The following is a 13,128-nucleotide window of genomic DNA, read 5'->3' on the forward strand; positions in this document are numbered from 1 at the left end:
CACAACACACACCACGCTCCAAACTCTTTGTGATGTCACAAATCGTGCTCATAGTTCTGCCTCTTCAAATCAGATTTTCAGCCAGCACAGAGAAAATGTACTCTATGAGCAATTAATGTGAAAAAAGCCTTATAGTGTCAAACTCTGCATATACATCATTCTACACAGTGACACTCAAACATTCAACTGTAGGAACAAGAAGATAAAAACATTTCTGAATGGAGGGGGACTAGTTTGCCAAGTTTGACTTACATATAACTTTTTACATAACATTCACACTTGTTTGGATCATTACAGTCCCACAGGAGAAAAAGCAAGGATGGCTAACAGTTCTGTTCCTCAGTAATTCAACTCTTATGCAAATGGTAATTTTCATATAAATGAGCAGACAAAATACACTGTATAATGTGCCTTAGCATCAAACTTCATTGTGAAGTCAGAGAATGTGGATGTGTTGTAGAAAAAATGTATTACCTTATTGCCAACGGCCTAATTGGGCTATAAACTGTTATCCATCTCGACTTTGCAATCACAATAAGGCAGTTCCATTTTCATTAGCCTTAATAGAACTCTTTAATAAGTAACAAGTGAAGGAATGGTTCAGTACTTTAATAAACACAGTGAGACATTACTCCCCTGGTGTGTGACAGTTTCAATCAAACCTAAACGTAGGCTGCAGCAATGCAGTGATGTAGCATGTGAGCACTACAAGGCTCTCTTATTCTATAGATATGACTGTTGTGTTGTCTTAAAGAAGTGTGTCTGTGTGTGTGTGTGTGTGTGTGTGTGTGTGTGTGTGTGTGTGTGTGTGTGTGTGTGTGTGTGTGTGTCTGTACTGTATATGACTACCTGCAGGTCCTTCATGTCTTTCTCCAGGCGGAGTCTCTCAGAAGTTTCAGTCTCCAGCAGCTGGGAGGCCGACTCCCCAGTGTTACGCTCATCAGCCAGTTCTGACGACAGCTCTGTAATCTGGTGCAACACACAAACATACACATTGGAATATTTACTCCATCATTAGGTGATTTTGTTTAAGGCCAAGTTTCAGGATTTATCATATTCATATAACAATAATATGAGTTACTGAAACACAGGCTCATCAGGGACATGACAGAAAAGACATAAGAAGTTCTTTAGCAAAGTCAAGACAGAGAATTCAGCGTATTCATATTAATGCTTGGGGAGAAAACTGACATTGCCATGGATGCAGAAAAAATGTCAGAGCATATTCACAGCCGTAAGAAAAACAGAGCAATAAAATATGGAACTCCATTAGAAAACTAGAATAACCACCTTGTAGTTGTGTACGTCCACACACCAGTCAAGTTACTGTTCCAGAGCTATGGCATTGAATAATGGCCAGAACATTTTTTGCAGAATTTTATGATGTCACAGATAAGTTCTCTTTGACCTGCTGGATATAAATTGTTATGACTTCATCATTTTACCCTGTTAGATATTTCTGTAAAATGTTGTCATAATTATCATATGAATTGTTGAGTACTGGCCAAAAATGTGTTTTGTAAGGTTGCAGTGACTTTGACCTTTGACCAACAAATCTAATCAGTTCATCCTTGAGACCAAGTGGATGTTTGTGCCAAATTTGATGAAGTCCCTCCTCAAAGCATTCCTGAGAGATGCCGTTCACTAGAATGGGATTCCATAAGATTTCAGTGACCTTGACCTCACCAAAATCTAATCAGTTCATCCTCAAGTCCAGGTGGATGTCCATATCGACGTACGGACAACACGAAAACATAATGCCTCCGGCCACGGATATTGATGGTGCGGAGCAATACAAATGCACTTCCCCATTGGCTTTAATTTTCGAACCCAGAAGCCCCGTCCACTTATCATACTGTGTATGATCGCGTGGCAGGGGCTAAGACACAAGGATAAGATACAAGTGAGGAAAGTAAGTACATTTAAGACAAACGAGAAGCTGAATCATTCTGAAGTACTGTACTAACATTATAAACCTTGTACAACATACTTTGGCAATATTGCATTGAGATGTGGTCGAGGCAATTAATAAAAATGTATATTCTTCATCTCATGTCATAACATATGTATGTTTACCCGGCTCTCAAGGCGATCGTTGTTGAGTCTCAGCTCATTCCTCTCTTTCTCCACCTTCTCCAACTTCTGCTTCAGCTGCTGGATCTCTTCCTAAGAAGGAGAAGACAGAAGATGGTGGTGACAGACAGAAATGTTTGTAAGGACACAGCAGATAGACTGAATTAATCAGCATATAAACTAATTCTACACATAACTGCACTGTAATTTTGCTAAATTGTAGGTGTGTATTTATGAGTTTTCCTTCTGCACAACCTCTTAGCTGTCTTTTCACATGAACTCCAGACAATGTCTGGAAAGTCAGGTCCTGACATTATCTGGAGTTGCCTTATCACACATGCAGCCCACAACAGGAGATTGTCCATGTCAGATGTGTTGTCCCCTAATACATTGTATGGTTTTGGTGCCCGGCGGAGCATGCAGGAGGCATTAAAAACTTAATTAAATTCTGGGCAAAGTACTTGAAAATGTCAATGATATTTTATTTTGGATATGTTCAAATCAAACAGCAGCCACTACAGACATGAAATTAAATAATGCTATACTGTCTAATGTCTTACATTTATAAAAAAAATTGTAATTTCATGTGTACTAGTTCAGTAGTTGTGACCAAAAAAAGCAACAATTTCAAAGCATGCATCATTCGCATCATTTCTATAGCTATACTCCAGCATGGTGTGTGTGTGTGTGTATATACTCACGTCCTTGCCACGGATCTGTTCCTCAGTGAGCTGCACCTCTATCAGAGGTCTGACTGTGGTCAAGAGCTTCCACCATGGCCAGCCTTTGACACCACGATTCTTTTTAATATTCTTCTGGATACAGCGGATGGCCAGATCCTGGATCTGTCAAACACACATGCAAGAAACATTAGTCAGAGGAAGAACACTGAGTAGCCAGCTGCATTTACTACGTTTAACCAAAAGGAGATTTGGGGATTTTATGATGCGTCTATATAAAAACATTTTATATAGTCAATTCCTGACCTCTGATAAGGTAAGTAGATTTATTGTACACCAGCTATACATTTACGCTTTGAATATTTGTTGGACAATGAAAAAATATATTTGTTGGACAACAAAAATATACAATTTGTATACTGTATATGTCACCTTAAAGTGGTAAATAGGCTGAGCTTTCTGTTGATATACTACAGCAGCTCTACAGGACTCTTTTGTGTATGCAGACTGGGATATGTTCAGAGATTCTGCCACCAAGGAGAACCAGATCAATCTTGAGGAATATACACTGACAGTGATATCATATATGAGCAAATGTGTTGATGTTGTCGTGATGAAGTAAAAGCAACAATAAAATCATAAAGCACCGTCAGAGCAAGACGAAGAGCTGGCATCAAGGAGGACAAGCAGAGACTGGAGATAGAACTCAACACCAACAACACCAAAGGTATGCGTTGGGCGATCCAGACCATCACAGGCTACAAAAGCAGGAGCATCACGAGTGAGGCCCCGTTGCCAGATAAGCTTATCACATTCTATACTCTCTTTGATCTTCGCAACAAAGAGTCAGTTCACTCAGCCTGCAGATCAGTCACAGGTGAAGTGAGGGGAATCCTGCTGAGAGTAAATATGAGTAAATCTGCTGGGCCTGATTACATTCCTTACCATGTACAAATAACATGTGTTGACTACCGGTCTTGTGCCGTTTTTTTGTGATACAGCATGACAAAATAAAACATACAGGTGACAAAAAGAGAAGGCGAGACATGAAAAAAATATATGTAATAATAATGCTGGTCAATATGATGCAATGACAACAACATACTAATAGCGTGGTGTAGTTTGTAGTCTTCAAACCCAGAAATCAATTAGCATTTTTGAACTCTTGGTTCCCCCGTCTAAAAGTCTATGACGTTTTTGGAATGGTTTTCAGTTAAATGCCTCAAATAAGGTCTGTGGTTATCACAGGCTTAAGATATTTACACATTTTGTTCTACAACATAAAATACATCATTAAATGTCTCACAATTTCATTATAAAGCCGTTACATGTCTTAAAAACGGCAGTTGCTAACAAATGGCTTAATGAGACTACAGTCGTTGTCACAGACATTAAACTTCGTCCTGCCGAACACGGAGACTAATACACGCTATAGTCTGTCTTTACAGGCGGACTTCTGTTGCAAATTATTCTAACTCTAACTTTACAACTTGTAGTTCAATTTACAGAAAACTTGTATAGTAATTGTGTAGTAAGATGCTTCCTCACCATTAGGTGGGAGTCAGTCCACTGAGGACTGACATTTGTTAATGTATTTATTAATTTTTAATATATTTATTTTCTTTCTTTCTTTCCTTCCACCTCTTGTCTTATACTTTAGGGTAAGGGAGTTAGGCCATGCCAACCCAATCCCATCCCACCCCCACCAGAGACCAAACCATGCAACAAGAGGGCCAGGAGGGACATTGCTGACATTTTTAACATATCACTGACACAGGTGAGTGTTATCTTCTGCAAAATATCAGCCACCATTGTCCCTGTACCCAAAAGGTCTGGAGTGTCGAGTCTAAACAACCTGAAATTTTCTATAAAAAGTCAAATGTGTGACAAAACAGGATTAAAAGTACTGTGGTGTAGCAGAAATGCTCTGGCCCGAAAATGCAGTTCTCCAGATGTGATAAATTATGTTTGATTGGTACAGACCCCAACAAATGTCACATGATCATGATTTTAATGTTTTGTGTAGTTTATAATAGTGTCAGGGAAAATGTAAATTGCGATGTATATATACTGTATATGTCACCTTAAACTTCTGCGTCATCCACTGCCCTCTACCACTTCTCTATACCTGGCAGTTGGACGCACGCACACACACACACACACACACACACACACACACATACACACACACACACACACACACAGCAGCAGCGTCTGCCTGTCACCACCTGTTCCCAGTCGAGGGGTGGAGGTAGGGCAGGGGTTCTGTCTTTAGGCAACTATTTAATTAGGCTCAATGTTGGTTGGCTGGCAGGGGAATCCCCATGCTACTCCACTCTCAACTGTTCCCCATGAATGTCAAAGAGATAGAGAGGGGAGAGACAGACTGCATGGCTTCAAAGCAGTGAGCAGATCTCTTCTATTTGTCTATTCCCTCATAGTGAGGCACAGTCTCTCTTTCTCCAGTTTCCTTCCTTTTTCTGTTTTGTCATTTTCATTCTCCATCTCACTTATTTCCCGCAGTGCTGTCAACACTGCACGGCCGGGGGGGATAATCCTGATTTAGTACACGGTGAATCAGTTTCAAATCAGCTATTAGTATTTTCACTAGCCGATTTGGTCGATTTTTAACACATTGCAATAATAAAGCCTTTAACAGGTCAATCCTATATCTGGCTGTCAGGCTCACTCAAAGTACACTGGCAAGAGTTCCCTATTACCTTTCATGAATGGAGATGCTGCAGTCTGCAAGTTTGTTTTTTTCTCCATTAGTGATTCAATGCATTTACATTCTTTAATCAGCTCTCACCTCAGTTTGTATTTTGGATGGCTGAATCAGCCATTTCCGCACTGTATTCAAATCGCCTTCAAACACACAAGGGATTCAAAGAAAACTTAAATTGGATCAATGATAAAAGTCTTACTGTTTGCTGTTCACTCTCCTACAACTGGATCAGAGCTGTATTGCAATTTTTCCTATTGTTTCTGCTACACAGGAATGATTAACCATGAGCGGATTTGGATTGGAACTGAGAAAACTTCTTCACAGCCTCGTGACCACAGGACTTCACTCTGGCACCATAAAACTGGCTCCCCAGGAGCATCAAAGCCCAAATGGCATAAAGATGGCTTAGGATGGAGCCACTATTATATGATGATGATGATGATGATGATGATGATGATGATGATGATGATGATGATAACACATGGCCCAGGGTTTAGAAGGAAGTATTGTATGAACTGTTCTAAAAAAAAAATTAAAAAAAACAAATTTCATTTTACTGTGCCCTGTAAATATACCAATGTATACATAAATGGATATATTTGATGTTCTTACATAATGACCATGCATATCATTTTATATCTAAACTCACAGTTGTGGTACTTGAACATTAGCTGTGAATCCACCATCTAATAGATTTCACAGTCTGTTCAACCAACCACTGACAAATATACACCTGTTCTTGACAATTTATGTGTGACTTTGTCTATTTTAACTTTGATAAAAACAAGGTTGTGTCACAACTTTTGTCTGTCTACAATATTAGGGCTGCAGGGTCTTTATCCTTCTCATGATTTTTTTTATTTGGAAAAAAAAAAACCCAACCATTTATTGCTAGTTGTGTTTGCACCACCATCATTATAGTTAATTATTAGCTTCATTATGACTCTGACAAACAGACACTTATATCTCACCTCTAAAAAAAAAAATCACCAGAACAGCAGGAAGTCACAATCCAAAGACCATAATCCACTTGAGAAGAAAATGACTATACAATGGCATCAATTGCATGAGATTACCATCAAGCCCGAGACATGAAGCCCAAAACTGAGCCCTTCGTAATAAAAATAAACTAAAATGGTAATGAAAAAAAGACAGGGACTCAAAGCTGAATCTCTTTCCAGTCACACACACACATACACACACACAAAATTGTTGGATCTACTAAAACTGTGCACCAAATAAAATGTGTGTTGGCTTGAGAAAACTCCCACAAGCAAAACCAAAACTTCTGTGATCACACACAATAACAGAAAATCAACAGATCCCCACCGGCAACATGAAGGGTCAGTCAATGCATGGCAGCAATGTTCTCCACTTGTCAGGTTCAGTCTGGTGGAACAACATGCACACACGCACAAAATTCACTCCTCCTCGATGCACCATGCCAACTGCTATTTTATGGAAGACTTTACATCTACTGAGGGGTAGGTGTAAGATTTAAGTTGTAACTAATGCCTACGTTGGAACTATTTCAGTTGGTGCAACCCTTAAAATGTTAGTTAGTAGAGCGTAAACTTCGTCACAAATTAGAAATTACATTCAAACTAGGCTAAGTTTGAACTTACGCATAGCTGGTGCAACCAAGTGCAGGTGACTGTGAAGGAAAGTCTATGACAGTCAGGAATTCTCCTATGTATATTTTTACCATATATACAGTTGGGGCCAAACGTCTGAGGCGTCATTGAAAATCTCTAATATTGTCAAGTAATCCTGGATGTAATTTGAAAGTTTGAGGAAAGTAAGTAAGTAAAAGTGTCAGAAGTCAAGTTATTATTCTAAGCAAAGAGAGGCTTTCTCAGCATCAAATCATTCAAGACTCAAGGTTTAGAAGGCAGCAGTGCATGGAACTCTAATACTCTTTGTAGAAACTGGATCAGACCACCTGCTGCCCCTCCCCTTTAGAGCAACATCTTCAGGAGAATGAAATCCCACAGCCACTGATCAATACTAAAGTGGTTGAAGTTACGGTGGTGGCATCCCAGTGGAGAGGTGTAGCAGACTGACAGCTCTATGATCATTCATTCAGGCCTGTTTTGCTTTGGCAGATTGACAGCTGATCAACAGGAAACTGTGATCTGAAGCTCATATTTAGTGTTACACTAAGGCATAAGCCCAGCAGGGAAGGCAGCATTAAAATGACTAGAAGCCACCAGGAAACAACAAAAGTAGCTCAAGTCCATCTCAGAGGAAATGATTTCACAACTGCTGGCTTTGTGTTAATTAATTGAGTTAATTAAAGGTGGGGAAGGTGATTCTGGTGAAAATAGTTGATTATTGAGTCGCATTCCCAGGTCGTCAAATACAGCTGCTTTGGGTCAGTATTCAGCCCGAAATTCTAGCCCAAAGCCTTGGTATTTGACAACATGGGAAAGAGACTAAATAATCAACTATCTTTCTTTGTCGTTAAATTCATTACAGTTACCACCACAAAACACTTCTTTATCAAGTATGGCATAACAATATTTCTTAACAGCAGTAAAAATAAGGCTACATGATTGTAACCACTATGTGCAGCAGTCTTACCTTCCTCTTCTTGAAGGCATGTCTAGCAAGGTATCCCCTGCATGCAGCCTGGAACATGGAGATGTTCCTCCTCGTCTGAATGTCCCGCTGCTCCTCCAGTCTGGACAAAGTTCCTGCCCTGAAGAACACCTGCAGGAGGAGAGAAGGAGTTAAGTAACACAAGATTATTTCCTTAAAGGTAGGAACACATGGCCACATACAGCTGCAAATACCTGTCCGGGGTAGAAACTGTTCTCAATCTTCGCACAGTAATGTACTTCAATATGTTAAGCAAGTGATTGTAAAAGTTGCTAAGATTTCATGTGGATTTCAACCCACTTGAAATCCTATTGGTTTGTAAGAATGATTACTTTTAAGAGATCTCCTAAACTCCATGTGGATATGATCTGATTTTAAGAAATGGCAAAAACCTTAATGGATCTTTGCCCAAATAACTTAAAATAGCTTTTATAAATGTAAAAATGCCAACCCTGCAATTAACAATTTCACAAAGAAGTCCAATACTATATCCAAAATCCCAAAATCCAATCACTTTTATGTACCATGACCCACCACATCATTCTTATCTCTTGCATATTACTGACCTCTAACATGCAGCTGGAATAGCATAACCCTAACCCTAACCCAACAGCCATAGCCCTTGCAACCTAAACTAACTAATAAATAGCATCAGTGACGGCTGTGTCCATAAGTATGCAGTTACCTAATGTTCCCTCAAACAATGTAACGAAGACGCGCACCAGAGGGGATTTAGAAGTGGGTAAACGCAATGCCGACTGAAAAATATTTAGTTTATTTAACTTAGTTCATAGAGGAGCTGTTGAAGTTAAATATCAGCCAAAGCAGTCATATTAACAAGCGTTTGACTACATTCATCCGCTTCCTGAAGAGTCAATCAGCCGAAATACAGACAGCGCCACTCTGCCATTGCTGAGCACATTGTGGTCAAACGGGGTATAAAGTAAAAATCGTGTCATCAGAATTTTACGGTCATCATCAGGGTTCAAGCACTCTGCTGCCACCTAGCATCTACAGTTATCAAGTGCAGCGTCACCGTGGTACTGCAGCAGCAAACAGGTCATATGAAAGGAGAAACATCTGTACACCCATCAGCCAAAACATTAAAACCACTGACAGGTGAAGTGAATAACATTATTCGTCTCTTTACAATGCAATGTTCTGCTGGGAAACACTGGGTCCTGGCATCCAGGATGTACCAATCCAACCAAGTACAGTACTTTGATGAGATGGACGCCCTCCTTAGCTGCTCCTCTGACCCCCTACACCTCACACGGTCACCACCTGCCGCAACCTGAAATCCCTCTCTCCCCCACTCTCTCCTCAATTGTTCTTTCCTCACTACCATCCACAGAACAATTCTCTCTAATGTCCACCGAGGAAGCCTCCTCCACTCTGTTATCCTCCCTCTCCTCTTTAGACGCTCTCTGTCCCCTCCACTCCCGACCAGCAAAGTAACAGACATCAGCTCCTCATTTACTCCTATGCCCACCCAGAAAGCACCTCCCCCAACCCTCACCTCTGATGGCCTTACTTGCTTCAGCCCTCTCTCCTCTGAAGATGTTCACACACTAGTTACGTCTAACCGTGCCACCACCTGTTCCCTTGACCCGATTCCCTCCTCCCTTCTCCAAGACATCTCACACGACATCTTGCCATTCCTCACCACCCTGATCAACTCCTCCCCCTCACTTCAGGCCTTATATCAGCTCCTTTCAAGACAGCTACAGTAAAGCCACTCCTAAAGAAACCCACCCTAGACTCAGCTGACATCCGAAACTACAGACCTGTGTCTCGTCTTTCGTTGCTCTCTAAAACCCTGCAACGCGCTGTCTACAAACAACTGTCCTCCTATCTTTCACAAAACAACCTCCTTGACCCCAATCAGTCAGGCTTCAGGACTGCTCACTCCACTGAGATGGCCCTCCTCACAGTGACTGAGTCCCTCCGTGCCGCCAGAGCCTCGTCCCACTCATCCGTCCTCATTCTCCTCGACCTATCTTCTGCGTTTGAAGTCAACCACCAAATCCTCCTCTCCATTCTGGCTAAACTTGGCATCGCTGACTCTGCTCTAACCTGGTTCACATCATACCTGACAAATCGCAACTTTCAGGTCATATGGAATGGCTCCTTGTCCAAACCCTGCTTTCTGGAAACTTGTGTCCCTCAAGGCTCAGTACTAGGACCACTTCTGTTTTCACTATACACTAGATCACTAGGCTCTGCAATCATATCACATGGATTCTCTTACCCCAGTTATGCAGATGACACCCAACTGTTCCTCTCTTTTCCCCCATCCTCCGAAACCCACATTGCAACGCGCATTTTGGAATGTCTGGCAGACATCTCCGCTTGGACAACTGCGTACCACCTCAAGCTCAACCTTAATAAAACTGAACTCCTCTTCAACCCAGGGAAAGACTGCCCTCACATGGACCTGTCAGTCACTGTCGAGGACGTCACAGTATCGCCTTCATCGACTGCGAGGAACCTGGGCGTAATCCTCGACGACGGACTATCCTGCACCCCCAATATCACTGCTGTGGCCGATCCTGCAGATTTGCACTCTACAACATCTGCAGGATCTGGTCTTTCCTCACAAAGGACGCAACGCAACTCCTGGTCCAAGCACTGGTCATCTCCCGCCTGGACTACAGCAACTCGCTCTTGGGTGGACTCCCAGCCTCTGCGACTAAACCATTGCAGCATATCCAGAATGCTGCAGCGAGCCTTGTTTTCAATCTACCCAAATTCTCCCATGTGACTCCCCCTCCCCCTCCTCTGTGACCTCCACTGGCTTCCTGTTGCAGCCCGGATTCGATTCAAGACGATGGTACTGGCCTTCAAGGCCGTCAACGGAACTGCACCCATCTACCTCCAAACACTGGTCAGACCACACGCCCCAGCGCAAGCACTTCACTCCACTACATCAGCTGGCCGGCTGGTACCGCCATCGCTGAGAGCAAACAAAGGTCGTTCAGCGAAGTCACGACTCTCCTCTGTTCTGGCGCCTCAGTGGTGGAATGTACTCCTGACCAATGTCAGGGTTACTGATTACTCCTTTAAAAAGTAACTTAGTTAGTTTACTGATTACTTGTTTTTAAAAGTAACAAAGTTAGATTACAAGTTACTTTCGAGTCAACCGCGTTTAAGGGCAGCATTTCCTCTACAACATACCGCCCGACCAACTTCTTCAACTCTCCCCCACTTACTTGTTTAGCACCGAAGTCCAGCTTTTGTTGTTTGGGAGGTGGGGGACCTCCTGCAGAAGTCGAGGCCGTGGCTTTGCTCACAGCTCTCTGCTTAACACCACCTGGTGGGACTTGCTCTGTAAACTTAACTGTGCTGTGCTGCGACTCCAAATGTTTATTCAAATTTGACGTCGTGTTTTTAAAGCTTGATAGTACTTTGTTGCCAGCACAGTGTGTACAACGAACCTTAATATTCTCATCTTTAGCTGACACAAACTCAAAATAATGACTGTATTTCCAGCTCGAAAGCACGCATCTCTCACCTCCCTCCATTGTTGATGTGTTTGTGTTGCTGCGTGGTGTTACACGTGAGTTGTCCTCATGCTGAAAACGTGACTTGTCGCATACGTGACATCACTCCCCGAGACGCAAGAAGAATGCAAAAATATATATTTTTACTAAGGAAAATGACAAAAATAATAGTAACGCACGGTGACTTGAATAAGTAACTTTAATCTGATTACTGGTTTGGAAATATTAACGCGTTAGATTACTCGTTACTGAAAAAAGTGGTCAGATTAGAGTAACGCGTTACTAAGTAACGCGTTACCGGCATCACTGGTCGGGATAAATGTGTTATTGATTGGTTAATACAGGATACGCATTATTTCTATCATTATTTCAGAGAGATTCTTATTTTTATTTTATTTTTGTACCATTGACACTTGTTAAAGAGAGATTACTTTAGGCCTAATAAAGCATGTCGAGTCTTTGGTTATACAGTAGAGAGCGATATTATTTTGTTGTAGATTAATTTTTAACTGTAAAACTTAATTTTCTATTGATAGAGGAAACCTGTTACGTTTCAGATACACGTTTTTTCAGATACAGCACGACATAACGTTAGCTTAGGTAATGCCCAGGTAATTTTCTGCCATGACTCTTTTCTGGTTACATTTTCAGATAAGTATATTAAACTATTTTCAAAAGAAGATAAAGGTTCCAGAGGAAGAGAGTCAGAACGTTACATAAAGGAGAGGCTCAATGTTCTTGATTTATTATCGTGATGTTATTCTCTCAAGTCAATAGAAATGATAATGATGTGTACCGTGATAAGTGTAATATTTAAATATTCCTAACATTTCAGTATAGACTAGTTTAGTTATTTAACTTTGAAATATATCTTTAATTTGTTGTTGTTGTGTTTGTTGTTTTGGCCTAGTGATATTGCAAGATCCTATTTTCAATTATTATTTTCAATTCATGTACTGGAAACCCTATAGTAAATCATGTATTTAGAAAAACATTCAGTTTGAAATAGTCATAATTTCACATTTCAAAATTCATGTTGTCGTCGTCGTCGTCACCCCCCCTCTTCCACCCGGGTAGACCTCCCCCACGGTTTAAAAAAATCCTGGAGGAAACCCTGTAATGCCTCTAACTCCTTCCTAGATAATTTGTCTGGGGACAGACATTGCTCTGTTCCTCCACCCTGAATTAGCTGGCAGCTCCTTGAGGAAGCAGACTCATTAAGCAGAGTTTGAGTGATGCTTTGTCCTTCAGAGGACCTAACTGTTCCTTACTCTGACTGTTCCTAACTCTGACTGTAATTTTCAAAATTGGTTGAGCAAAGGAGAAAGTAGGGCTTGGAATATTGCCAAGAATAAAGAATGTTGTTCAGATGTCATGTGGACCTTGTGACTGCACCACTGTATAACAATGTTGTGCTGTGGAATAAATATATACCCATCCTGCAAGCATTTTGTGACGTAGGCACTCAGACCATTTATAACTGTTGCCTTGACAGTCCACCCAAACAGCAGGTATTTCTAAAGCACACAGTGACAATCAAATGGGG

General features: G+C 41.2%; 1 protein-coding gene across 2 annotated transcripts in view; it reads right to left on the bottom strand.

Annotated features, from left to right (window-relative positions):
- myo18ab (myosin XVIIIA b) overlaps window positions 1-13,128 on the bottom strand; it is a 210,286-nt gene that overhangs the window by 64,586 nt on the left and 132,572 nt on the right. For both annotated transcript variants that reach the window (XM_073480324.1, XM_073480333.1), the window contains exons 22-25: window positions 8,062-8,190; window positions 2,775-2,918; window positions 2,077-2,166; window positions 850-969 (exon numbers count right to left, since the gene is read on the bottom strand). In XM_073480324.1, the coding sequence (XP_073336425.1) occupies window positions 850-969; window positions 2,077-2,166; window positions 2,775-2,918; window positions 8,062-8,190 (483 nt within the window). The remainder of the gene's footprint in view (window positions 1-849; window positions 970-2,076; window positions 2,167-2,774; window positions 2,919-8,061; window positions 8,191-13,128) is intronic.

Source organism: Pagrus major, chromosome 2, assembly GCF_040436345.1.
Source record: "Pagrus major chromosome 2, Pma_NU_1.0".
Classification (NCBI taxonomy): domain Eukaryota; kingdom Metazoa; phylum Chordata; class Actinopteri; order Spariformes; family Sparidae; genus Pagrus; species Pagrus major.